At 53.3% G+C, this 27,744-nt stretch overlaps 2 protein-coding genes across 5 annotated transcripts in view; one reads left to right on the top strand and one right to left on the bottom strand.

Moving 5' to 3' along the window:
- The window catches only part of CDH23 (cadherin related 23), a 338,466-nt gene that overhangs the window by 280,201 nt on the left and 30,521 nt on the right, over nt 1–27,744 (top strand). For all 4 annotated transcript variants that reach the window (XM_087824365.1, XM_087824361.1, XM_087824363.1 and 1 more), the window contains one exon: nt 27,336–27,557. In XM_087824365.1, coding sequence (XP_087680491.1) covers nt 27,336–27,557 — 222 coding nt within the window. The remainder of the gene's footprint in view (nt 1–27,335; nt 27,558–27,744) is intronic.
- Nucleotides 53–23,141, bottom strand: VSIR (V-set immunoregulatory receptor). The gene is made up of 7 exons (XM_016224101.2): nt 22,968–23,141; nt 12,973–13,407; nt 12,194–12,250; nt 6,278–6,385; nt 3,033–3,060; nt 1,540–1,733; nt 53–1,375 (listed from the first exon to the last, which is right to left on the bottom strand). Exons 1-7 carry the CDS (start codon nt 23,047–23,049, stop codon nt 1,338–1,340), a joined length of 942 nt encoding a protein of 313 aa, XP_016079587.1. The 5' UTR covers nt 23,050–23,141; the 3' UTR covers nt 53–1,337.

The raw sequence follows: 27,744 nt of genomic DNA, 5'->3' as shown, positions 1-27,744 counted from the left end.
CAGAGTGTACAGAGACCTCCCCACCACACACACACACACACACACACACACACACGCCTCTCCATGCTTTACAATCCTTGTATCAGAAGTCCACAAAGGACTTCCCTTGCATATGTGCATAAAAACACACTTGAGGTGTGCCCTGAAGCTGGAGCTGGGAACAAAGGGTGCCTAGCAGAGTGGACATGAACCCTGCGGTGGACATGTCCTGCTCCTCCCACCTGGCAGGGTCTCTCTGCAGTGAGCAGTCAGCAGATTGAACGGAACAGAACAGTGGGGGGGGGGGGAGGGGGAGTACAGGGGGCAGGTAGGCTCCCTAGGCCTCAACTAGGTCTCAGGCACCTCAGAAGCAGAGTAGAAATTTAAACCTAGCTCTTAGGGTCTGTCCACAGGGTTTGCACCTGTTACCGTGTAGTTTTAATAGCACCCCGTCTTCACTGTCAAAAGTGTCACAGTTTGGACAATACATTATCTGGTCACCCTCTCTATTAGCCAAACTGAGCAGAGGAGGAGAGCAATGGGGAAGACGGATTAGTGGAGCCCTCTCCACTCAGCTTCCCAGCAGGCCCTGGGTTCTCCCTCACCCCCATCTGTGGTGGGTGTGCAACCTCTGTCCCGGCCTCCATTGCCCAAGATACCAGTTGGCTCACAATGGCCACCATGCCCCAATGTGTACTTCCTGTTTTGGGGCCTCTGGCCAGTGAACTCTGGAGACCAGAGTGCAGACAGTGGGAGCCCCAGATTTGTTTAAGCTGTTGAGAGCTCCTAGGAGACGTTACTGGTAGGAGGCAGTTGGGAAGGCTCCCATGGCCCTGGAGGCAGGCAGGCCCAGCCCCGAGCCCCAAGGTTACAGAGAGTGAGCCTGACAGTTAAGCAGCCTCAGGCGAGATGGGGGAGCCAGTCCAACACAGTGGGAGGAGTCTCTCCACATCTAGTCCTGTGTCTCATTCCTGGGAGAGTCGCATTGCAGGATCTGCTCAGTGTCCATCTTGTCACATCTGTCAAGTCCCAAGGCTCATGTTCCAGAGAGGCTGCCACAGAGCTGGAAATTCTGGGGTGTAGATCATTTGGCACCTGTAGCTGGTGAATTTCAGGTCTTGGATGGGATCCCAGCACCCCACCATTCTTGAGATAGGAGCTGAGTGATCCAACACCTTCTCATTTCTGCCATGTAGCATCCAGAGGGGTTAAGAATCTGGCCATCAGGATATCTCAAAGCATCTGGAGCTGGAGGGAGGAAACCAGGGTCGAGGCCAAGGGACCACTCAGAGGGCCAGACTGGCCCACATACACCTGCCCGAGGCCCAGCCACAGTTGCCCACTGGCCCCTAGCTGGTCTAGATGGCCTCAGAGTTTGGGGAGTCAGGAACAGGGTCTGCAAAAAAAAAGGAGAAGCAGAGTGAATGGGGGGCTACTCTGTTCTTCACCCCCCCAGCGCCACACCAGGAGACTGTGAGGACTCCAGGGAAGTGGGGAGTGAGGCTGATAACTCTGCAGGTTGAGGGGAGGTCATGACCTTGCAGGCCATCATGCACTCACCCAGGGATGGGAAGAAGACATCCCCAGGGCCTGCTGGAGTCAGAGGAGTGCTGGGCTCAGAAAGCAGGTGGCGCCCAGACTCAGAAGGCTGCCGCTGGGCCATGTAGGACAATGGGGGCCTGGACTTCGCCTCCGGCATCCCCTGGGCAGGTAGAGAGACCTCAAAGCCTGGGTTTTCAATTCCTTGAGCGTTGCTGTCAGAGAATCAGAACCAAAAGTCATCTGTGCTGCCTGGGGTTTTGCACCTCTGCCCACCCCACCTGCCCTACTTCTCTGCTCCCTTCCCATCACCTGCCTTCCCACTCCAGGCCTCAGAGTGAGGATCCAGGGCCAGAGAGAAAAGGCCACGGTTGCACTCTCCCCCCTACCCTGAGCTGAAGACACCTGACTCCAGCTGCGTCCTATGGTCCGACCATCTGCCCTGGGCCCTGCCAGGAAGCCCAGGGTCAAAAGCACTTCCACAACACTGGCCTCAGGAATCTGGGAACAAGTTTCTCTTTGGTCAGTAGAGTCAATGGCATTAGGATTGAATGTCCCCACAGCTGGTCTGGAGCTGAGGGGAGAGGTTCTTTTCTTACCCTCTTCGGCATGGGACAACCTCTGAAGACCCCTCCAACTCTGAGACTCTAGTAGGATCACTAGCAGGACTTTCTGCAGCCTGTCTTGAAAATCATCCCTTTCAAACACCCAGAGGAGCTCTGGGTTTGGTGTTGCAGGTACCAGGGCCAGTTCCTGAGTGTGGCTCATTCCTGAGCATGCCCACAATGCCAGCTTCTGCCCAGGGCACACCAGCACACACTCCCCTATCCACTCCATCCCCGACCTCCTGCCCCCTCTGAGCCCAGTCAGCCTCTGCCATGTGGGCCGGTGCCTGACTCACAGCTTTGTCTTTGGAGTGCCCTGTAGGGAGGGGCTCCAGCTCCAGGTGTGCTGGCCTCTTTGCATGTTTCAGTGTTGGTGCCAGCTCAGCTGCTTCCTCCCCCTCCGCCACCCCAGCCCACTGACCACTAAGACCCAAAGGTGAGAGCACGGTTTATCCTACAGTAGAGGAGCTCAGCCTGCTGGGTGAGGGGTGGCAGGGAGAACAGCCAACCCTCACAGATATGTAGGCCTCAGTGGCAGGTGGCAGATGCTCTTCTAAGCAGCTGTGCTAGGCAGCTGAACAGGGCCCCTACTGCCCAGAAATATCTCTTTCCTGACATCTGGCCTAGGGCACAGGGAGGACCAGGGAGGCCATGTCTGTATTCTGACCCCTGTCCTGGTACCAGAGACCAGGGAAGAAAGGGGAAAGGATCCTGGTGAAGGGGGGAGAGTCAATCTGTCCTGGCTGAAAGTTACCCCACCCCTTCTGCATTAACTTCCCCCACAGTTTGGATATAGACACTGCCCCACAGGGCCACAAGCCTTCGGAGGCAAAAGAAAGCCTGTCAAGCTTTGAGTCGGGGCAGGAGCAAGCTGTAGGAGGTTTTTGAGAAGGTCTCCATGGTCCTTACCTGTCCATCCGCACCAGCTCCTGGGCACCTAGGGACAGACAGACAGAAAAGCTGGTCAAAAAAGGAAGGCTTCCCCAGATAACATAACATCCCTGCGCCTGCCTGCTGGCAGGTGTCCTCTGGGGAAGGGAAGTAAGCCCAGGCAGGGCTGTGCCTGGCCCTAGATCCCACACCTGTTATCTCAGGAGGCCCACACAGTGGCACTCTGTGTGTTTACCAGTGAGCGGCATGTCTGACCAGTGACAAGTGAAACTCCGGCTGCATTTTTCAAGTGTGTAGGACCAGGAGACCAAAGGCACCAATGCTTTCTCCTATAGCTTGACTTAGGCGGTATTAGACCTTCAGGATTTAAGCATCAACAAAGGCATGGCTCTTGAATTTGCTATTTCCTCTTTGGACAGTTGCCACAGTCTGGTCTTTATCCGTGATTTACTGGGTGGGAGTGTGGCCAGGTCAATTCCTGTTCAAGGGCCTCTCTGTCCCATCCTCAGTGTTGCATAACAGGGTGGCTTCAGAGTTGACATCTCTTAGAGCCTGAGACCCCATCACTTCTCAGCCATTCCATCACTTTCTGCTCATCCAAGCTGCTGCCACCCTACCTCACTGTTGGTGTTCCCCACCCCCAAACTGGACACCAGCCAAACGCCGTGGCTCCAGCTTCCCTCTTTCTTGCAGCTCCCCATGTACTCCCACAGATCCTTCTCGTTTTTAAGAGCGCTTTACTGGTGATAACTATGGGGAAACAGAGGATGGGGGAGGAGTGCAACAACAAAACACACGGAAGTTGCACAAAACTTCCCGAAATCTCTGCAGTGTTGGAAACATGGCTACTGTTTACGGGGACTCCTGTGCTTCAGGTTTCATGTGGGTTCCCTACGGTCCCTCAGTTCATCCTCTCCATTCTTTGTGGTGAGGATTGGCAGTTCCACCTTAGAGCTGGGGAAACCAGCCTCCCTCTCATGCAGGATCGGTTTCCACACCCATTGGCCTCTGCAGCAGACTGCCCCCCACGGTGATCGCAGCCCTCTTTCTTTTTTCCTGAGTGGGGCTCATTCCTGAACTCACCCTTCACACCAGGCCCCGGGCCATTCAGCCTTTGCCCTGTGGCCCGTCTCCTGGCATTTCCCAGGTGACTTCGGTTCCCTTAATTCCAGCAGCTGCTTCTCTTGAGTCTAGATCAAGGAAAATGACCCAAACCTCCACTCCCTCTCCAGTTTGCGCCTGCTTTCTCTAGATCGTCCCCTCTGGCATCTCTCATGTCTGTCTCTAAAGACTTCAGTCATGCAACTCATTACTTCTTTTTGGAAAGGGTCGGGGGACTGGCTTCAAATATGCTTTTATTAGAGATAAGTTATTAACACCTTTCTGTTACTGCATATATTAAATTGAGGGATAAGATGCCATGAAGGGGGTGCCCATCACAGAAACAGGGTTCGTTTGGCATTTCAGAGGATGTGCTCAACATTGGTGATAGCGCAGCCCTGGTTGGCTCAATGTACCCACTTGCTCCCTCTTTCAGGCCAGTTCTGCAGCATCCAGCTCATCTGTCCCTTCCTGGTCCCTTCATCTGGGAAGCCCTGAGAGGCGTCCCAGTGCATGGAGTAGGAGATACTGGAGGCTGACCCCGTTTCCCTGTGTCCTCAGCACACTCGCACAGTGCTCTGGCCTGGGGATGTCCCTCTCTGATTTTCCTTCCTCCTGATTTTCTTTCCTGGAACATGGGCAAGAGTCTTAGACGACCTCTGGGGACCCTGTGAGGAAGGCTGTGAGGCAACAAAAGCAGGAACAGCAGCACCTCCCCCACCCAACATCCTCTGCCTGGAATCTGTTTTCCAGTTCCTGTTCCCCGCTGGAGACAGCACCGTAGTCTGGAGTAAGGGGGCAGGACCGGCCTCTTTATCTGGAGCCGAGCCTAGCAGAGCAGGTCTCTCTCCTGCCCCTCACCCACCATCGTAGAAATGCTACGCAGATGAGCAGGAGCTGCTGGCTCCTTCCTGGTTGAGCCCCTGGGTTCCTCTTTCTGCTCCAACCACTTAACTGCCCCACCCCCAACCTCAGGGTATTGTATAGGTAGGCTGTGGTGGGTTTTGTGAGATACGAATGTCCTGAAAGTAAGGGAGAGGGGCCTCAGCCCCTGAGTGACCCTCCGTGGAACTCCATGTTGGGCCCCCAGGAGAGAGGGGTGCGAGTTGTTACAGTCCGGCCAAAAGAAATCAGGTGTGAGCCAAAAGCCACCTGGTGACAAAGCAGTTCTCCCTCGGTTACCTTCTGCAACCAAGCAGAGGGAAAGGGGGGGAGGGGCAATGCAAGGGTCAAGGGCAGAGGAATCCCCACTGTCTTGCCCCTGGAGGACTCAGACTGGCCAAGGCTATGGGTAAGGTCAAAAGAAAGCAAAGGGCACTGTCACCTGCAGAGGAGTGTGCAAAGGTGTCTGTTGCCTTGACTTGAAGCCTGGCTCCACCACTTGCTTGCTGTGCAGTTCCTTAAGCACATTACTTAACCTCTCTGTGCCTCAGTGTGCTCAGTTGTAAAATGGGACAATGGAAAGACCAAATCCTAAGAGTCATTATGCGAAATAAGTGAGAGAATGTATATAACAAGCTTTGCAGGGTACCGGGCACAGCATCTTGCCAGTTAGGGGTTGTTGGCTACGACATTCATGCTAATGAGCATTTTTTATTATATGGTGAGATTATACTCTCTAGAAAAAGCATGAGACGAAAGCTCTGAGTTTGAGTCCCAGCTCAGCTACTTACTAAGATAGGTAACATTTGGTTAATTATTTAATGCTGCAGATTTTAGGTTTCTCAGCTATAAAAGTAATTTATCCCCAAGATCCTTCCCAGTTATAATCCAAAGATCATTTTTGCCCCAAATATTGCTATGCTAATAGCAAAACAAACCCATCTATACATTAAAGCAGGTCCCCAAAGGATCTCTGAGCAGCAGCATGTTTATAAACCAATTTGAACTGCTCCACATGATGACTCACTCACCAACAGATATTTATTGAGTGACAAAGCCAGCACTGCTTGGGGCTGGTGGGCACTCAAGCCCTGGAAATGGCATGTCTGAGTCCCCTCCTCTCTGCCATTGAGCTCAGCTCCCTGCTGGGCCTACAGTAGCTCCCATCTCTGGAACAGAGAGAACTTGCCCTGCCTCTTGCCTTTGCTAATCCCAGGGGCTAAACTGGCAGCTGGAGCAGGTCACTCACACCCCACACCCAGGAGGGCAGGGATACTCACGGCGGTTGGAGGCCACTTGTCTTTGCTTGTAGACCAGGAGCAGGATGAGGGGAAGGCAGAGGATGCCCACAATGCAGGCACCCGTAGCCAGGGCAGCAGCTGTGATGCCTGAAAGAGCAGAGAGGCAGCCAAGGTGAGGCCCCATTCCCACTATTCCTCCTGAGAAGGAAGCCCAGAGAGGGGAGGCCAGCCAGCAGAGGGGCCCACCTTCACCCAGGCCTCAGAGGGAGACTCTCAGTGACCTGCAGAGGCATGGAAGCTTCACGGACCCCCTTTCAAAGAGAGTCCCATGCCTTCTCCCCAAGTGGGCCCAGAGGACACAGAAGTGAGGCCAGGTGCTTATAGCTGAGGCAGCTCCAGGGAAGAGAGAGAAAGGGTCTTCAGCCAGCCACTGGGGCAGCTCAGCTGCCCTGGGCCACAGGTTGTTACCTGAGAAGGTAGAGCAGGGCTTCACAGGCCCCATGCCACAGAGTTCAAGGTCAAATGGAGTCCAAGTGATGAAAAACTTTTGGAAAAAGGTAATGGCAATAGTTGCACAAGCTATGAACATAATTAATGTCACTGGATAATACACTTAAAAATGGTTAAAATGGCCAATTTTATGTTTTGCCACAAAAAAAAATAAACGAATGAAGTACCACACGTATCTCCTTAGCTCCAGGGTGGAGCCTCTGGAAGTGATCTCATACTTCCAGTCATGGGGCAAGAACTAGAGAAACGGGAATCCTTATCTGATTTTTTTTTAACATTAAGTTTTTATTGATTTTAGAGAAAGGAAGGCGGGGAGAGAGAGAGAGAGAGACATCGATGTGCGAGAGAAACATCGATCAGTTGCCTCCCACACATGCCCAGACAAGAGATCAAACCCGCCACATGGGCATGTGCCCTGACCGGGAATCGAACCTGCCACCTTTTGGTGTCGGGGATGATGCTCCAACCAGCTGAGCCACCCGGCCAGGGCCTTGGCTGACATTTTTAAATTTTAAACTTTCTAAATTACAAAAGTTTACTTTTTAAAAAATATTTTTAAGTTTCTTCCTCCGAAGAAGTAATCAGTGTCTACCTTTTTCTTGTGTATGGTTTAGATGTGTTTTCTGCATATACAGCATATATATGATGTGCCTTTCATGTGACAATTGCTTTTCCCGCTTAGCATAGCTTGGACATCTCTCTGTGTTGGCACAGAGATCTACTTCACTCTGCCTCCGGCTTTATCACGTGGCTCACCCAGAATGTACTGAAAGTTCCCTATGGTGGATGTGCAGGTTGCCTGCATTTTTCAACAAGCCAATAATGTAGCAGTGAACTCCTGTGTGCACCTTCGCTCACTCAGGCAGGCGCCTCTGTACATGATACCTAGCAATGAAAGTGCTGAGCCAGAGAGTATGTGCATTTTCTTTTCATCTGTTGCTAAACTGCCCTCTGAAAAGGTTGTATTGCTTTGCGGTCCCACCAATAGCCTGAGAGGCTTGCTTTATTTTAGTCTGTGCTGACTCCAGGGGTTAAGCTGGGAAAAGACATGCCCTCAGAACCACAACCAGCGTAAACGCATTTCCTTCCCGATTTTAGCCTTTCCCAAAAGATGGGCCAGGGTAGCTTGTCACAGTGTCAGCTTGGCCCCAGGGAGCTTTGGGAAGGTGCGTGTGGGCTGCGGTCGCCACATTGCCTTTGCACTGTTTATTTGGAATGAGGGCTGTTTCTGTCTCATATTACTAAACAACCCAATGGTGTAAACAAGCTTTCAGGGTTGGTTCACACCCACCGCAGAAGAGAACAAACTGTTTTCAGGCACTTTAGAAGTACCCACTGGTGCAGGAACAGTGGCTATGCTCATTACAAAGCAAGTTCCACTTCACATTAAAGCAGGCTCCCCCACAGATCTTAGCGAGGCTGCATTTTGACGTAGAATACTGAAAGTAAAAACATTCTGTGATTCAAGATGTTTGAGTACTTCTAAACCCCATCACAGGACCTTGTTGTGGCTCTATCAGAGAAGTGGGCTGCAAAGCACTCTTTTCTAGCCATCAAAGCAGGTCTCCTCGGAATGATACTAATTAACTTTTGATGAGGTTAGTCAGCTACTCCTAATTCCTGCTCCGTTGGCCCAACCCCCCTGCCTGACTCCTGTCCCCAGACAAAGGTATCCCATCTGCAGCCCCTCTAGGGAATCAGGGCTTGGTTTGCTTACAACCTGGTCTGAGAGTTAAGGCTGCCACTAGGCAGGATGGGGCGGGGGGGGGGGGGGGGGGGGGGGGCTTAAGGCAGGAGTTTGGTGACAGCTCTGTTGACCCAACTGCGCTCTGAGTCCGCAGGCTCCTCTGCAGAGCCTAGCCTCACTGCAGCTCCCCGCCCCTCCCCACAGCATAGCCAGTATTTGGGGGAGGGGAGGCTCCTGCTTAGTAGCCATCTAGAGCCAGGCTCATCCTGGGAAGCTGATCAGGCATTGGCAGAGGCAGCTGGCAGGCCAGCACCGAGGACTGTGCCAGGCCCTTACAGAGCAGGATGGGATGGGAGGGGCCTGCCAGTACCTGATGGGTGTTATAGAGGAGGGAGTTGGGCTGGGCTGCCAGGTTCCCCAGGGAGGGTGCTGGATAAAAGCAAACCAAAGCATTCTCCTATGTTGAAGGGTAGGGAGGTTGCTTCTAGAGGAGGGGAGATGGGCTGCCCAGCCCCCTTCCCTGGGGTCGGTGAGAAACCACAACCTCCTAGCAATCTGGGGCTCCTGGGGCACCAACTTCCTCAGTCTCTTTTCTTGTTACCTCCCCTGACCTCAAGCTGACTTGGGCTTTCAGATGATTTCATAGACTAGCCACCCTCCTACTTCCCAAAGACAACATTAGGAGACTGGGGTCACAGTTAGAGGAGGAAAACTCAAAGAGCTTCTTGGCTGGAAGCATTAGTAGCTGACCAGGTACCAAAGCTGCTGTGGGGCACCTATCTTAGAACAGGGACTGGGACCTTTCCAAAGGTAAGTGACAGCGGAGGGCAGCACCCAGTGGCTAGCCCTGAGGCCCACTGAGTACCTGGATCACAAGGCAAATGTTTCTAAACCGTTAGAAAACAGGATGTGCCCACTGTCGGCTACCACCACTTGCCATCCTGCCTTGGCACAGGGCAATGGAGGAGTGGACTTCGGAAGCCAGGCCTAGAATTCCGCACTAGAAATATTACTAGCCAGCACTAAAAAGCACTTACTCTGTGCCAGGCATGGTGCTTAGTGCTTTACATATAGAACTTCATGTCAGCCCCGTAACAACCTGGAAAGTGAGTACAATTATAATCATCTGTTTTACAGATGAGACAACTAAGGCACAGAGGTTAAGCAGCTTGGCTGATTTCAGGGTCTGTGCTCGTAAGCACTTCACCATACTGCCCGTCACTAGAATGAACTCCACATTTTAAATTGAGTTCACGTAACATCTAGACCTCTCACTTTGCTTGAAATCCTAATGGCTCTAGCAGCCCTGGGCCCCCCTCCTGTTGTGCAGCAGTTGAAACTACACTTACAGATTGGCAGCTGGGTGCTAGCCACAGTCTCTACCCTTCCCTACCCTACTAAATTATTCACCAGCTCCCTGGCCCTGTGGGCATTTGAACTCCGAATCACCTCCTTAGATAACATTGATTTGCACCCCTGTTAGTAGGAAAGGGACACACTTGCTCCCATTTCTCAGTGCACAAGTGGTCCCCAGAGAATGGAGATGCTGTCCAAACCCCCACACCCCACCCAAAAGTATAGCTGGGTTTCTTCTTATCTGAGACAACACCCACCATAGGGCCAAGATTCCGCCACAGCTGTAGTCTCCAGATCTCCAGAACCAAGAGTCTGGAAGAGGACTGGAAGGGGATTCCAGAGGTTGTCGAAGCCATCCTCCTGCTCTCAACAACTGGGAGAAGCAAGCATGTCCCTTTGGCCCTCAGGGAGCCAATTAACTGTGGACAGAGACTCAGGGAAACAGGGGTCAGGGTGAGGCTGCACATGGCCATGAATTAGAGAGGAAGGCAATGTTCAAACCTGAGAGCAGGGGTGCCCAGCAAAGGAAGCCTAACCCACTTTTGGCAGTCAAGTTCAAGGTTGTACCTTACCCTCTGGCTCTATCAGCTGGACTCCTAAGATTTCCCAAGTAACTCTGATCCCTTAATTCTAGTAGCTGCTTCTCTAGAGTCTAGATCAAGAAAAATGAACCCAATTTCAGCTCTCTCTCCATTCCGTACCTGCTTTCTCTAGCATCATCCCCTCTGGTATTTCTTGTCTCTGTCCCCAAGACTTAACTCATACAACTCACTTCAGAAAATTGGTGTTGACAGATGGGAGGGCAGCCCAGTGCTCAGGCAGGGTTTGCACACTGAGAAGCAGGCGCTCTTGCATCTTTTTTGGCTCTGGGTCTGAGAGACTAGGAGCATGTCCCTTCACCTGCCTGAACTGTTTCCCCATCGGTGAAATGGGGAAAGTGGTGGAAGTGATTGTCTCTAAGGGCGTTCTGCAGGAGCTTCTGCAGGAAGAAGTGGGACTGGGAGGTTGCTCAGAGTGGAAGGAGCAATGGGGAAGTAAACGCTCATGCACCCCACCAGGTGCAGCTCACCCATCCTGTACACAGGCACGCGTGTCTGCACAGTATTGAGACTGCTGCATGGGAAGGAAGGAGCCAGTCAGAGGCCCCTCTCCACCCTCACCAGAGAGTTTGCTGGTGGAGGAAGTAAGAACGGTAGTGGCTTGGTGCCGAATGACATGTGAGGTCTGCAGTGCGCAAGGAGACGGGCTTGAATTGAAGAGTTTCTTAACTCCATATGGGTCTGGCTCAAACCAAAACATGTGTTCTAATTTTGTTCCTGGCTTTTTTTTGGCTTAAAAAAAAAGTAGTTTGAGTAGAAAATCACGGCAGCCTTTGGGTTGGGACTTGGCTGAGGCTGTAGTGGAGCAGCTCCCATTCCTGGCTTGGTCTTTGTACCCGTGCTCCTGGAGGGCAGAAAGAAGGTCTGTACTTTTGTATCTCGAGGGGCCTGGGCATGGGCTGGTCCACATGGATGCCCAAAAAATACTGATGGATAGAAGGCTGTGGAAGCCAAGACCCTCTCCTCTCAGAAGAGTGGGGCACTCCAAAGATGACTCCCCTTGGCCTGCTGTCTCCAGGCTGCTGGGCATTCTCACCTGGCCTCTGAGTGCCCAGGTGCCCCTTAGAGCAGTGTCCCCATACCCCATAGGGCACCTCTCTGGGCAAACAGCAGGGGGCTGTTACCCAGTGCGCTGCGCATCCCCCTGAGCGGGAAGAAGGTGAAGTGACCGCAGTCGCAGTTGCACTACCCTTGTCGGCTGTGTGCACTTGGGCAAATCTGGGCCTCCCTTTCCATGTATATGAAGTGAAGATGGTGATGCCTGCTTCACTGTGTTCTCATGAGAATCCACTGAGATATCAGTACTTCGAAGGATTTAGCACAGGGCCTGGCACATAGTAGGAGCTCCGGGAAGGTAGTTCCGTCCCCTTCCTGAGCCCCTCTCTCCTCCTTCCCCCAGGCACAGAACAAGGAAATTTTAAGTAGTTGACTGCCCCCAGCCCTCCAACCTTCCCATGTGGCAGAGGGCAGGTGGGGAGGAGGGGAGCCCACTAAAATCAAGCTCAGCAGCCTGTGGCACCCAGTACCTGTCACGGGGGCACCTGGCCAAAGGTCATTGCCAGGGTACAGGCTACCCAGGGAGTCAGGAGCAGGCGCTCTGGGAGCCTGCTTTCTCGGGTTTGGGGCCTTCAAAGGAGAGTGAGCAGCCCAATGGTCAGGCGAAGGAGGAAGCAAAAGGGAGGGCAGCGGCCGAGGAGGAGGAATGGGGGTTCCATGGGCTTGGGGTGATGAAGTCAGAGTTTAAGACAGGGTGTGGGTCCAGGAGAACAGAAAACCCAGAAGGGCAAGAGGATGGTCCCTTACTTTCACTCTCCCTGGGGGAGGATGGGTATGCAATGCACTTGGACGGGGCTTCGTTGCCTGTGGGAGCAAAGAGAAGGGTTGTTAGGTGGGTGTGAGGCCAGGGAGGCCAGGGAGGCTTGTCTAGGCTGGCATGCCCCTCTCCTGTCACAGCTACTCATGCTACTGTCCACTCAGTAGCACTGGCCTAGGTGGAACCTGCACACACGCACGCACACACGCACACAGGCATATTCTCCCTGCACAGCCAGGCATGCCCTGCCCATTCTCATGCCACCCCAGGAGCATGTGGACACCTGCCCATGCCCACACCTCTGTCCAGTCCAGTTGCACCCTTACCTGGAGAGACACTCACATATACATATTCCCCCACAGCCACCTGACCATTCACAAACTCTCACCCCAGGTCACATATCATGGTCATGGTACCGTCGCGAGCAGTCACATTCCTAGCCCAGGTTCATGCACACTCTCCCATTAAAAAGCCTCACTGTCACAAACAGAGCCACATGCACCCTTCCTCTCCATCACACCCGGCTGACCAGAGGTAAACACAGCTCCACACGTGTGGCCACCCCATCTCACACACACCCAGAGTGCCACTGCCACCCATATAGAATCATACACCCTTCAGCACAATATCACACACAGCACCCCATCGGATACATGGCACCATACCCCCGCAGTCACACTGTCCTCTCTGCTTACCCTTGCACATGGGCACACATGCCATCCCCACAGGGACACCACCCCCTAGGCTGTCCCGTGTCGGAAGTCCTCACCTCTCTGCACCTGCAGCTCCATGGCACCGTGGACCCTCTGCTCTGAGTGGTGGTGCCTGATCTCCACCACGAGGCAGCAGTAGAGGCCGTCGTCCTGTGGGGTCAGGTGGAGCATGGTGATGGAGAAGTTGCCGTGGTGGTCAGAGATTGACTCTAGCCCATGGTGCCGGGCCAGATCCTGGCTGGTGTTGGCGGCCTGGTGGCCACTGTGGTGCAGGTGCAGATCCTGGAACGTGAGGTTGCGGATAGGCCGGCGATCGGAGCAGGCCTGCACCTCTCCCCGTGAACTGCGGTACCATGTCTTGTAGAAGGACACGTCGTGTCCTTTGGCCGCGGAGCCCAAGCCCACAATTCTGCAGGTGAGGGTGACGTTCTGCCCCTCAGGACACACGTACAAGGAATATGGTGTGGCGATCTTGAAGGCTGTCACCAGACCTGCTCAGAGAGATGAGAGCCTGTCACCTGCCTGAGCCAGTGCTACTCTCAGTGCCTACAGAGTGCAGAAGAACCTTGGCCTGGGCTCCAAAGATGCACGTTCCCCAGCCGCAGGTCCCGGGCAGGTCAGCTGACCTCCCTGAGCCTTCATTTATTCATGAACCCAGCTCCATCCCAGGCTTTGTGGAGGAGCCATGGGCGCTTCCCCAGCTGGGGGACCCCCCTACCCCAGGGATGCTGAGTGAGGAGTAGGAGAGACACCAGGCAGGTGGTTGTGAAAGGGCTGAAGGAGGGAAAGTTTGCGAACACAAGATGTGAGCTCTAATGCCATCTACAGACATAGGGAGGGCAGCTATTATTATTAGATGTTAGTGATATTTTCATTTTACTGGCATCTCGGGCATTTGTAGATCAGGAGACAAGGAAGGAGAGACTGGAAATCTGTACCAAATCCAAACAGGTATGACCTCTTCATTGCCATTGCCTGAACCCAAGGAAGCACCATTTCCTTCAGACACTCCTCCCCTGCCTTTAGAGCCTGGGACCCGCCTGCTGATCTGAAAACCTTGCCCAGTCGGGAGGGAGGCAGCCTGGTGTAGCTTTGCAATTGGACCAGCCTGCCTTGGAGTCCCGTAACTGTAAGTTACTTAAACTCAGAGCCTTGGACTCCTCATTTTAAAACAAAAATGAAAACATCTACCTGCTGGAGCTGAGGCAAGAATTAAAAATAATTTACAAGAAGTGCTCTGAAATGCCTGGCTGGGAGTTGGTGCTTGACGCATGGGAGCTAGGGGGGTCTCTGATTCATTTCAGCAATTGAAGAAAAGTAGTTCTGCACAATAGAATGGATAAGCAAGCTTCCTAGTCTTTTTCACTAAGCTGTGAATGACTGCTAACAGCTTGTGATTCAGTCTTGGAACCCTGCATATTGAGAGTGTGAGGAGGTAGCAAAGCCACGGCCCCAAAGAATGTGGCTGCAAGGGCAGAGTTTTAGGCCCCAGAGGTAAGGAAGACAGAGCACACTAGAGCCTCCCAGACACTACCCACAAGTAAGAGGGAGCCGTGTCTGGGAGCCCCAGATTTAAAGAAAGTCACTGCCAAGGTGAACAGAGATTTCAGAACTTCTGTGGCAAAATGATGGTCTCCTTTTCAGGTAGAAATATAGAGGCCCAGAAAGAGAAAGTTGTTTGCCTGAAGTTTCAGAGGATATGAGCTCAGGACCTGGAGCATGGGGGCTTCAGGTAAAGCGGGGCCTAGTTAGAACTAGGAGAAGAAATAAACTGTATTGTGTGCCCTGCTAAGTGCTTTATGGGCATGTCTAACATCCCTATAAGATGGGTGTTGAGGTTTTTTCCTGTTTCACTGATAAGGAAACTCTGGCACAGAGATGTTAAGTAACTTACTGAAGATCACACAGCCAGTAACTGCAAGAGCCAGAATTAAGTTCAGGCAGTGCGACACTATACTGGGGGGGGGGGGGGGGGGGGGGGGGGGAATTTCAGAAATTGGCATTCTATGGGACACATCTAGTCTGTAGATATGTTTTATTTGACCCTCAATGTATTTTACATTTGTTTGAGATTGCCATCATTTAAAAACCAGGAATTTAATATGAAAATTCTGACTCTTACCTTCTTTGAAAATCAGAAAATTAACACAAAACCAGCTTTCCTACAAGGCTATCATCAGCTAGAGCTGAGTAGTAGCCTCCCATTTAGATGGTCCATTGATATCCCAGTTTGCCACAGTCCTCACTACTCCCTAATATTTGTCCCTCACCTGCTTCACTCACCATATTTGCTTGGCCCCATGAACATTTGAGTTTGTGACCCATGAGTGTAGCTCCTTGGGCTAGCCAGTGAGGGACTCCACTGCCTAAGCCTATCACCCTACAGATGTGACCCTCAAGCTCAAAGAGGAGATGATCTACCCAAGGTCCCCAGCAGAAGTCTGGCAGAGTAGGCACTAACCAAGCCTCCTCCAACTGCAACCCATTGCTCTTACCTCCTCAGCAGACCTGATAGAAGAGGAGCTCCGTCAGGCTGTGCCCCTGACTGTATCCCTGCCAGCCTCAACTCCCCCTCATAGGCCTGTGCAGGGGAAGGGGGGGGGGGGGGTGACCTCAGAACTGGCTGTGCCAATAAATGGAGGTAGGGAGTGGTTAGGGAAAAGACCCTCCCAGGTGCTCCCAGGAAGAACAAAAACCTACTCACAGAGTGAGGGGTGGGGCTGAAATGTAGGCAAGGTGGAGCTAGCTTGGGGTGGGGTGGGATGGGCAAGGTGGGAGCAAGCAGCAGGCCCTCCAATGGGGGCATCAGGCCCAGAGCCCTTAGGGTCCAAGCAGAGGTGCAAATGATAACAGAATTACCCAGACAACAGTGGGTGGGGCTTTTCAGCCCTAGAGACAATGTCCTTGAAAACCCACAGGGGGACACAGAGAGAACTGGGGTTCAGAGGCAGTGGGAGGAGGGGCATTGCTCAATCCCCAAACCCTCACACACCCCAGAAGAAGCTCTTCCCCTTTTAGAAAAAAGGAGAAGCTAGAATTCTGGTTTGGGGGGCAGCAGAGTGCTGTTTCAACAAGTCAGATAAGAGTGGGCTTGAGGTCCATAGGGTTTTGCCCCTAGGGGAGAGAAAGCATCCTACTTATTGTGTGGGAGACTCAAGCCAGATCAAGGTCCAGGGCAGCCTGTCCTTGGGAGGACACACAAGGGCACAGTGTTGGAAAGACAGTGCATGTGCCCCACCCCATCCAGAGCTGCGCATGCGCATGTGTTATCAGGGGATATATGTATTTATATAGCCCAGCTGGAATTATAATTATTTGGTGGGAGGATGTTGCTTATTGTCGTAAGCAGATCCTTTTGGACACCTGGGTCATTGTCAGAGACTTGGGAGAGTGGGTGGGGAGGAAGGCCCCTGGCTCCAGGGCGGCGGAGTTCATATAGGACAGGAAAATGGCCTGGGGCCTGAGCCTGTGCCCAAGGGGGAACCATCCAGTCATTGTGCTGCCCTTTGGCCCAGGCCCCTACCCACCACTGGGTAAGAAGGCAAAAGCTCCTGGGGGAAGAATGCTGGGAACCTGGAAAATTCCAAGTCTCAGGATTAAAACCTTGGTCTGGGCAGTCAGATCCTTGGGCCCCATCCCCACTTAGCCATGTCCCTACTGCATGTCCTTGGACAGGTGCAATTCTTCTCTGGACCTGCCTTTCTTCATCTTGAGAAGATTCCCCAAGTTCCTGGCACCCCTAGCTCTGAAACCCTGTAGCAGGAGGAAAGGGCTATCTCTCTTCAGGGCAGAGGAACAGGGCAAGAAATGGGCCGCAGAGGTGATCACAGGTGTTTACCCTTGTGTTAGGATTTGCTGAACACTTTATACTCATCTCATTTAATTCTCATAACACCCCCTGATGTAGGTACTATTATCCCCATTTTAAAGATAAGGAAATGGACTCAGAGGAGTCAAGCAATTTGCCCAAGGCCACACAGCCCCATGTGGCTGAGCTGAGACCCACACCTTGGACACACCAGACTGCAGACAGGAAGAGACCCCATGCCTCCATGGGACAGGACTGACATCTCATCCTCTAGCCTCTAAGAGTGAATTGGCCTTGAACTGACTCTGCTTTCCACACAACCATCCTTTCTCTGCCTCAGGCCAAATCTGAAAAAATATTTAGCCACGCCCAGGACAGAAAGGCCATGGAGTACAGGGTTCCATAAGGGACATCTGCTCAGAATTTTGTTATGCTTCTGCCGCCTTCTAGCTGTGGGACCCTCAGCCACAGGTGTGCTCAGCCTCTGGTAAGAGGTTCTGTTTTAGTACAGGGGAAAGGACCTCTTATCTGACTTCATCTCTTTGTGACCTTCACCTCTTTCTACCCAGCTGGGGCCTCATGGAACTCTGTGAGTGTGCACGGGATGGGGGTGTATGGGTGTGGACAGGCTTGTGTATTTTCCCTGATAGAGCATAAATTCAGCTCACAGTTGCTAAGGCAACGCCCCAGCCTTTGGAGGTGGGTCCCTATCTTAACTGGTTGTGTTGGAGGCCCCACCCAAAGGGCTGAACTCTGTCCAGCTGCTAGGGCTCCTAAGTAAACAGCTACTGATCGCCTGCTATCCTTGCCCTCAAAGGGGACCCAGACATACATGGACCTGGTCTCCAGCTCCCTGCCAGGCCCTTTCCCCCAGGATAGTTCATGAAGGGTATAGGGAAAACCTAGGCTACTTCTTTATCAAGATACAGAGCACAGAGGGAAACAGAGGCAAGGACCAATCAGGACTGAGACTGCCAGAGCTAAGCTCCAGGATATGCCCCTGGGAGAGGGGCTGAGGGCCTGAAGTCGGCAGGTCCGCCCCTGGGGCTCTGTGACCAGCGAGGACAAAGGGCACCTCAGATGTGTTTATTGATACCTGCCCCCGCAGGAAGTGTCCATTCACATTGGACCAAGGAGTCCGGGAAGGGGAAGCCAGACTCTATTGGAGGAAGCCGCACTTCCAGCACCTTGGGAAAGCATCCATGCATCCGGGGCTGGAGGCTGGAGGCCACCTCGCCTCCCTGGGGAGGGCCTGGGCTGCTGGCCTGAGACCCTGCCAGTGGATGCTTCTCTGGATGACTCCTTCCCAGCTCCCCCAGGCCCTCCCTGAGTATGACTGCATGCAGCCCAGACTACCAGCTCCAGTCAGCTACCCTCAAGATCCTGTGCTGTGAAGACTTCCTAAGGTCCAGGTTCAAGTCTTTCTGCGCCCTACCCTCGGTGCAGGAGGCTAGGTGGGGTAGTAGCAGCTGGCGCTTACTCTGTGCTGGGCGTCATTCTAATCACTTTCACAGAGATTCACTTATTCAGCCCTCCTCCATTTTACAGATGACGAAGCTGAAGCACAGAGAGGTTAAGTAACTTGCACAGAATCTCTTGAAAAGTAAGTGGTGGTACTAGGATTTGAACCCAGTAGTCTGGCTCTGGAAGTCTGTTGTCATGGACTACCCTCTAGAGCAGGGGTGGGGAACATTCAGCCCGAGGGCTGGCCTTATACGGCCACAAAATCATTTAGTCTGGCCCTGCCAAGGCAACCCCAGGCGGGACTTGAAATTCAATAAATCTAGGAGCTTTTTTTCATAGCTCATTTTTAAGTTGATTTTTGTATGGCCTGGGAATGATGTTATAAATATACAAATGGTCCTTGGCAGAAAAATGGTTCCCCACCCCTGCTCTAGAATGTAGAGGTAGCCAGGGACTGACAGGAGGTCCACCTCCTTGCTGTAGATGGACAACTTAGTGCCAGTGAGGCTGTGAGCTCCTTCCCCTGTCCCCCTGTGGTAATTGGGGTGGCTACTTGGCCCTAGCATAGGAGAGGACCCGGCCGGAGCACTGTATTTATTTGGGGAAGGCAACAGAGCCTAAGAGAATTTGGGGCTGGAAAAAGCCGAGCAAGGCCCTCTGAATGCACTGGCCTCTTTCCCTTCCTCCTGGAGAGCTGACCTGTCCTCTACCACCAGCTAATGCTCCTTACAGAGGTGAGACTGCTCCTGTGCTGATGGAGAGGAGCTGACAACACGAACAGCACAGGTAGTTTTCATTTTACCACATTAAGTACATTGAATCACACAGAGAGAAGGTTATTCCCTTTTCAGTTCTCCTTCAGTCCCGATTACATCGAAGTGAAAGTCCCAGTTCGATGCCAATATGTCTCCAAAACATCTGTCATTTGCTAAGCTCCTTTAGTTTTGTTTGGCTTTGGGGTTGTTTTTGTTTTGCTTTCTGCAAAGGATAGCAGGTTTCGGGCTCCCCAGGCTACAGTTTCTAATTAGAATTTAATACCCTTATTTGATCTTCCTATTATATACTTTTATGATTTTGTTCTATTTATGGCAAGTAATACTGGCTTCCCATTTATGGCAGTGATATAAAGTTTCCTTTTAAAATCTATTTACTTAAGTAAGAGAATGAGTGGATTTCAAGAAAAAATAAGTATAATCATGTTGGGCAGACTCTGCCGAAATCCCAAAGGTGATGCACCAATGACAGAAGCTCGGAAAACGCTATTCTAGAACTACATCCTCACTGAGACCGTGTCACCGGCCTGCCCATGGCTTGCATCAAGGGGAAATGTGTGTTCATGGTCCCACAGTGATGAGCAGCAGAGGCAGGACTTGACCTCATGTCCCCATGGGAAATGAGATCCTTTGTAGGAAGGTTAAAGGAGCTGGGCTTGCTTGATCAGTAATTGCTGAATTACTCATGGGCATGAGTGGCCAGTCTTTCTCTCTGGGGATGGTCAGTCGAAACAAATCGGATGAGATAAAGATCAGTTGCAAGAAAGACCCCTCTGAGTCAAGCAAACCCTGAGTCCAACTTGCCTTGAAGTTGAAAAGTCGCCATTTCTGGGGAATTTTAGGAGGAGAATCCATAGGCACCTCCATGGACATTTCAGACTCTAAGTGCCTATGGGTGCTACAGGTGGCTAGACCCAGCCTGTGTATCCTTCAGAACTCCAGGATTCTAGAGAGTCCAGTCCTAGTGAAATGAGTCAGTGTCTTCCCATGCCCTGGCCACTCTACGGGGCCCTGTAGGCAGCAAGGAGCTCAGATACAAAGCCATTGCCATGTGGCCTCCAGAAGCCAAGAAACAGCATAAACTACACAGCATTCACCAGGTGCCAAGCACTATGTTCAGTGTTTGTGCACTGACTTGGCACAGTAGCTCTCTGAGGGAGGTACTATCATCACCCCCATTTTGCAAGATGAGGGAACTTGCTCAGAAATGTTGAGTAAACTTGTCGAAAGTCACAGAGCAGTAAATGGCATCTTGGGATTCAAACCTAGGTCTAACTGACTCCCAAAGCCAAACTGTTAAGTAGCAGAGCCGTACAGGAAGCCCTGGCATGCAGGGTAGGTACACACTCCAGGTCCCTTGCTTTGCTCCTACACAGGGTGCCAGTGGGTGTGCCTGTGCAGCTCAGGAGATCCCAGGTCCACCAGCAGCTGCATTGCCGATCCCCAGCTCACCTTCCCCTGGTGAGGTTAGACTGATCCTGGACGCATAGTTGGCCTAAAACCTGGGGCCTCAAGCTCAGTATGTATGGCCCAGTCAGTGCTGGTTGAAGGGGTCACTGCCAGGGGGCCCCATGTGTGTATGGGAGCCAGAGAGGTCAGGCCCCATCAGGGAACCTTTGCCCTATAAGAGGAGAAACAGGAGCAGCCAGCCCAGCTCAGAGAAGGGCTCCCCAGAATTGTGGGATGCCCCTGGCATTGGGTAGATGTTCCCTCTTGCCAATGAGTCGGTCTGAACGCTGTTTCTCACTACCCCATGGCCTCTGGGAAGAGGGTCATGGATTTCCTAAGTGTTGACCATTGCTGCATCAGAGGCTTGCGCCATGGGGGTTACTCAACAGGGCCCTGCAGCTCTGTTTACCTTGAAGGGGAAGGTGGGTCTCTCCTCCCTGGCCCCAGTGCACTACCATGTGCTAGTCCCAGAGTCTGGGACTCCTAGGTCAGCCAATGAGGACATGGCAAGGGCAATGGGTCCTAGGAATGCCTATAGGGCAAGGAGAGGCTCAGCCACCCTGTGAGTCTGCTGGGTCCTGGTTCCCCAGGTGCCTCCTCCAGTCATGTCCCCATGAGCCAGACTCAGGAAAGGGGTATCTTCAAGTTTCCCTGGGTTCCTGAGCACCATACTCACCACCACCATTCTCCTGGGTGATGGCACAACCACAAAGCTAGTGAACAGGCCTGCACCAGCCACCTTCATCTGGCCTTCCCAAACATAAAGACTGACTTGAGCAATTCTGCCCAGGGCAACCTAGCACCTTAGCTCACTGGTAAGCAGGTCTTTCCAACTCACAGGCGCTCCTGACCACACCTACAACCAGGCCTCCCATCTGGCATCTATCTCCCTTGTACACTGTACCAGGCAGGAAGGTGAATATTCAGTAGTATGCCCATATTGCAGTTAAGAATGCTGAGTCTCGGAGCTGTTCAAAACTTAGAGACTGCTTTCTGTGGAAAGCTGCTTCACGTCCTGATTGTCTCCCTGAGCTGGGCCCAGGAAGAGCTGGAGTACCAAGCTGTTTGAGTAGCCAAGACCCCTGGCGGTAAAGGCTCCTGGCTATGTAGACAATATGGAGTGAGGGGCTCTGAGTCTCTGCCCCTGGCTGCTCTGCAAGCTGGGTCTCTAAACCCTAGTTCTCTAGAACTCAGTTTCCCAAATTGGGGCTGCTGAACAGAGAACAGCCCAGCCAGGGAGTGAAGGAGATGGGTAAGAAAACTGAAGGGCCTCTCGGGGTCACTTGGAGAGGATAGGGCAGGGCAGGTGGCGCAAGGAGCTCCTTCCTGCCTGCCACCATCCCCTGCCCCTTTTGGAAGCCATGTCCTGACATGAGCTATGGCTCTGGTGCCAAGACTGCCCTCCAACCCCCAATCCCCGTCTCTCCAGGGTTGAGTATCCAGGCTGGAATTTAGGCAGCACTGTCTGTGGGTTCCCTCCTCCTTGCCAGAGGCCCAGACCAGTGTCCAAGTACTGAGATACCATGCTGCCTATTTTCCATGTCTCCCCCTGTCTCTTACCCTGTCCTTCCCCTCCTCTTTCCTTCTTCTCTAACCCACCCATTGGGTGTCTGTGCCAAGCTTCCAGCTTCCCTCCTGCCTCCCTCTGACTCCTTGCGTGACTCACACTTTCCCAGGGCCCTCCCCATAAAGTTTCGTTCCACAGGCTGCCTGCCGGCCTGCTCTTCCCTGGAAATCCAGCCTCTTCAGTTCTGGGCAGGCAAGAACTGGAGGCCAGGCTGTGGGTACTATGACCCCCACCACCACCACCACCACCAGGAGTTCCTGTGGTGTGGCCAGAATATCACCTGGAGCTGTCATAGTTTTCCTCTTGTCCAAAGAGGAAAGTGGCACCTCCTTGTGTAGGGCTTCTGTGTTTGAGCTGAGGAAACTGAGGCCAGAAAGATGCCATAAGTTGCCCAAGGACACAGAGTGCACTCACAGCTGAGCTGGGAAAGTACCCCACGTGGGTCCCTGAGCTCAGCTTCTCAAGGATGCCAGGAACCAGCTGACCACTCAACTTTCAGCCATCAGTCCCTCAGGATAAAGACAAGACGGGCACCCATGTCTGGGAGTGGACCAGTGCCCACACTGTCCAGTGCCCAGCCAGGCTGAAGCAGGAGTGTCACCAGAGGACAGGGCACAGGCTGAGAGGACCACACCCCCTGCACCCTGTGGGATCCTGGAACCCCGAGGCGGGAGGGGCAGGGAGATGCCACAGGTGTCAGAAGCCAGTGCATTCACTAGAACACATTGGGGCTGTCCTCACAATGCTCATCTCCTGTTCTGCGGAAGCTGCTCTCACCCTGGGCTCTCCGGGCAAGGAAGTTGGATAGGCAGCTGCTTGGGCAGCTGTCAGAGCATAGAGAGGTGCCCACCTCGCAGCCAGGGCACTTGGCAGAGACCCTGCCCCCTGCTAAGCTGTCCCAGCAGCCTCCCTGAGGGAGCGGGGCACCCCATCCAGACTGCGACCCCCTTACCCAACCCACTCTGTTCCCCCCGGGCTCTGTCACCTTACCTCGGGAGGCAGCCAGGAAGAGAGCGAGGAGCACAGGCCCCCAGCGCCGGCAGCCAGCCTCCGGGGCAGCGGGGAAGCCCATGTCACCGGCGGGCCTGGCCGAGCGGCTGGGTGGCCGGCCGAGCAGCGGCTGGAGCAGCCTAGCAGAAGCAGGGCTGTGGACACGCGGGGAGAACTCTTGGTGTGCACAGGGCAGGCTGAGCAGGCTAGGAAACTCCCCGCGAGTGAGCGAGAGCCAGCAAGTGAAAGCAGCGCCAGACAGCCGCCTGCTCAGCACCCGCCCCCACGCAGCGCCCCCAGGAGGCTGTGGCGGGCACTGCTTCCAAGTGCCCTGTGGGCGGGGCTTCCCGCTGACTGGCACCGTAGCGGAGCCAGCTGGTGTCCCAGCGAGCCAGCTCCACTTGATCTCCAGTTTAAAGCCTTTTCTACTCTTCCCCCATTCCTCTTGGGAAAGTGTTAGATATACAGAAACTCACCAGGGCAGGAAGCCCCGGGTGCCTAGCAAGGGGCAAAACTGGGAAAACAAGAACCTTGTCCCCAAGGTAACCTGTCCTCCCCCAGCATATCCCTAGTCCTGTGGTTTAGACCCCCTGAGAGTTTCCTCCCTAAAGATAACATCTAGGCCTCAACTGTATTTGAGCTCCAGGCCCAGATAAGCAGCAAAACCAGACAGGTGGGATCCATGGCTGACTCAAGACCAGATACATTGACTTATGACCCCCCCTGGCACTAACCAATCAGTGGAGACCACGACCCTGAAAGAGCATCCCTGGGAAGCTGATGCATATTCTATTGAGACACTCCCCTGAGACCTCCCGCAAGATCCCTACCTACAAGAAAGGGAAACACAAAGGGCTCCACCCTCACCAGGGGAGCTCACCTGTGCCATCTCCATTCCTCTGAGGGGACCCCAGGAGATTGGCAATGGGCAGCAGAATCTGTCCTGGGCTTACCCCCTGAACCTATCTCCAAGGTCCTGTTTCAGAGAGGATTAGTATTGTTGCACAGCCTGAGAAGTGTATCTATGTGTAACTTAGTCACCATGGGTTGTGTCTGCCCTTAGCCACCAGCCTTTGAGTTGTCTGGGGGCAGGGGCTTGTACCCTATATCCACCAACCCAGCCCAGCCCGAGGCCTGGTATGTGATAGGCACTCCCAGTTGTGGAATGAATGAATGAAAAAAATCTAACTTTGGAGCAGACTTGACTGTAGATTCCAGAGCCTGGTGCACATGCACACTGCACACAGACGTGGCACAGGGGCAGTAATACACAACAGGCTTGGCACATCCCTGCACTAGGACACACGTATTTGCGTGCGCAGCATCTGGTCGTGTGTCCCATAGAAAATCATCAGTGCTCCTCTCCCTGCAGGCCCCAACTTCCCTTCCCACTTTGCACCATCTCACTCCCTGTGCCTGGGCATCCTCAGGACACTCGCACGGACACACCCCCACTACCAGTGCCCTGCTCTTGCACCACACTCAGCACACTGGCATCACTGGCATGTCTCTCTCCTCCAGATTCTTCTCATCCCTCAGGGCTCAACTCAAGTCCTTCACAAAATGCTCTGAACTTCTCCTGAGGGTCCCCCCTCCAGGCCTTATATCCACACTCCTTCAGCCATCACACCAGTCCTGGGGTTACCAACCAGTTGATCTCATCTGGGCTCATCTGCCCTTCTGAGTTAGACCATGAGCTTTTGGAGATGAGGGCCTCTCCTTGGTGTTCCTGAGTCCTTGGCACAGGACTGGGCATTGAGGTATTTAATGCACTCTTGTCTTAATGGGCAAACCGGTGAATAAGTTAGTGATTTCCTAAATGGAAGAGTGGAGGTGACAGTGGCTAGGACCAGGGATTGGAAGAGAGGGAGGGCACAGCCATTGTACCAGTTTACCCCAGCTTGGCTGAAGCTTCAGGAGTTTTGCTGGCACATTAGGGATCTTGAGCTCACAGGCAGCTCCCAGGCTGGGCAGAGGACACAGCCAGAGTCCATCTGGGTCAGGAATCGTGGAAGTGGGACTCAAGAGTAGTCAGGAATTCTGGGTGCCCTAATCCAAGTCAGAGGCTCTCTGAGAGATCTCAGCCCTCACTCCTGGAGCAGGAAAGACTACAACAGAGAAAGGGTGGTTGCTGTGCTGTTACTAGATGACCTTGTGCAGGCCCAGTCCTCCTGGAGCCAGGGAATCTCCTTGGGATGGGAGGCCCAGAGACCACCAGGACATAACCAGGTCCTTGATCCTGATCCTGATCCTGATCTTATAGCCCCACTTCAGAGACAGCCCAGGGCCCTTCCTGCTGTCAGAGTGTGAGCTCTTCCACCCTGAGAAGGTACAAAGCCAATTGAAGTGAGGTGGGTACTGATCCCTCTTTCCACCTTGGCCATTCTCTGGTAGAGGTGGGGTCCTTCAAGGCTTAGAACCTGGAGCACCTGCTCTCACCACCCTCCATTTCTTCCTGGCCTGACCTTGCCCAAACCACCCTTGAAACCAGACTCCCTCTGCCCCAAGGCCTAGAAGGTAGGTGCAGAGAGCCTGGGATTAGAGGGAGGGGAGCAACTTCCCTGCCAAGCCCTCCCCCAGAGGGCTAGAACACCTGAGCCTACCCATGATGCTCTCCTCCACTTCCTTCCTCCCCTCCACACTTCCCACCAGCTGAGCTTGCTGAGTTTGCGGCAGGGGGAGACGTGCAAGAATTGCTCAAGGTGTGAACATGGTCCAGAGTCTCAAGCACTGTTTTTGCAATGCTAGGTCAGAAAGGGCATTTTGGGGCACTAACTTCCTCCTTACTCAAGAGACCAGAGGGAGTCAGACCCACCCCCCTCCCAAGCTTAGGCCTGATCTCAGAAGAGGCTCTATTAGAACCTCCCAGCCCCAGCCCCTGCAGCCTGCAGGCTGCAGAATTGTTAGACCCACTTCCCGGAGTCTGGGAAAGTGGGGAAATGTCAGCATTGCCACCCCCATTGGAGAGGCTGGAATTTGTTCCCTTTCCTGCAAGGCGGTGCCCTTGTGCTGACAGAATGGTTCCTGTTAGTCAGGGTCCTAGCAGTAAAGAGATGACACACTCTGGGCTCAGGGCCTGTTACAGAGAGCTGGTGCAGCCCCTCAGACTAGCAACTGCAGGGAGCCGTTACCACTCACGTAGCCAAGAGGACAAGAAGAGGAAGTGAGGTAACTGGAGCCCCGAGAGAGCTGAGAGCTGGAGCTGTCACAGGGGCCACTCAGCAGGAGAAACACAGCCACTGGCAGGACTACAGTGAGGAAAGGAGGGAGTGGGGAAGAGAAGCCCGCCTCACCCTCCTCCCTCCATGGCCCAACCCATCTGGAAGTTCGCAGAGGGACATCCTTCCAGATGGAGAAGCAGAAAATGGAGGGGGATGGGACGAGGCGCAGAGAATATCAGTACGTGGCTAACCCCGGTCTTCCGTGCTTGAGAAGTGCCTTACTGACCGTTTCTCCATGGTGCTGATGCTGAGTTCCAGTGGTCTAAATATTGCATGTGGTCCAGGGACCAAGCATCAGCCAGAAATGGCCAATCACAGGAGAGCCTGTTGCAGAAACTGTTCGTGCAGCAAAGCATGTTCCAGGAGCTTCCTTTTTCTCGGCTCAACAAATTCTGCCCATGGAATCGCCTGAAATCATCCTCCCTAAAAATGCTGGAAGTGGATATTTCTTGCGTCTATGTGAACATGGGTGAGGCGTAAATAGTGTGTTGGGTTAAATACTTCACATTCTTGCCTTTTGCAATCTGGATGGAGGCCCAGGGTGAGTAAGGCCCTGGCCCAGGCAAAGCGATGGCCTTGAGGTGGTTACTAGGGTCCATCTTACATGCCAATTTTATTCATTTATTATTATTTTTTTTAATATATCTTTATTGATTTCAGAGAGAGGAAAGGAGAGGGAGAGATAGAAACATCAATGATGAGAGAGTCATTGATCGGCCGCCTCCTGCATGCCCCTGACTGGGGATCGAGCCTGCCACCCGGGCATGTGCCCTGACCAGGAATCGAACCCCTATCACCTGGATCCTAGGTTGATGTTCAACCGCTGAGCCACGCCCAGCCGGGCTACATGCCAATTTCAATCACTTGGTCTCTGGGCTGGTAAGGATCCTGAAGTTACATCTGGCCTTGGCAGTGCCATGATTGATTAGTGATGTCTGCCATGGGCATGGACAGGGAAGTGGTGGCGCAATGCAGTTACCTAGGTGGCTTTGGTGGCGCCCCCGTGATTGCTCCCTCTACCAGCCTGTGACTTCTCTCCCTCGCCAGGGTGAACCACGCAGAGTGAGGTCAGCCTGGAAGAACGTCCAGCTGGCTCCGCCTCCGCCTCTCTAGCCAGGTGACCCAGGACCCATCTTCTCTTCCACAGGCCACCACTCACGTATACGTGACCATCGTGGACGAGAATGATAACGCCCCCGCGTTCCAGCAGCCCCACTATGAGATCTTACTGGATGAGGGCCCAGACACGGTCAATGCCAGCCTCGTCACCGTCCAGGCGCAGGACCCGGACGAGGGGCCTAATGGCACCGTCACCTACGCCATCATTGCAGGCAACATCATCGACACTTTCCATATTGACAGACACACGGTCAGCAGCTGGTGACTGGGGCCTAAGAAGAGGGTCGGGTCAGCTAACAGGATTGGAGGGGAGCGCAGTGACACCATGGGGGTGGGGACAGAGCAAAGATGGGGTCTGAGAGGAAGCTGTGGGGGCAGCACTGCTGGATAGTGAAAACCTTGGGTGGGTGGCAACAAGGGTTTCCCATCATGGACAG

Source organism: Miniopterus natalensis, chromosome 14 (assembly GCF_054644295.1).
Source record: "Miniopterus natalensis isolate mMinNat1 chromosome 14, mMinNat1.hap1, whole genome shotgun sequence".
NCBI classification, from domain to species: Eukaryota; Metazoa; Chordata; class Mammalia; order Chiroptera; family Miniopteridae; genus Miniopterus; species Miniopterus natalensis.
The sequence above is the reverse complement of the archived record's forward strand: the minus strand, read 5'-3'. Positions and strand labels throughout refer to the sequence as shown.

Bases quoted from the DNA above. Each gene is read 5' to 3' on its own strand.
- VSIR (XM_016224101.2), bottom strand. From the start codon at position 23,049: ATGGGCTTCCCCGCTGCCCCGGAGGCTGGCTGCCGGCGCTGGGGGCCT. The intron at 6,386-12,193 runs GTAAGGGACCAT...CTGCTCTTTCAG, and splicing joins CTCCCCCAGGGAGAGTGAAA to GCATCACAGCTGCTGCCCTG. The intron at 1,734-3,032 runs GTAAGGACCATG...ATTCTCTGACAG, and splicing joins GAGCTGGTGCGGATGGACAG to CAACGCTCAAGGAATTGAAA.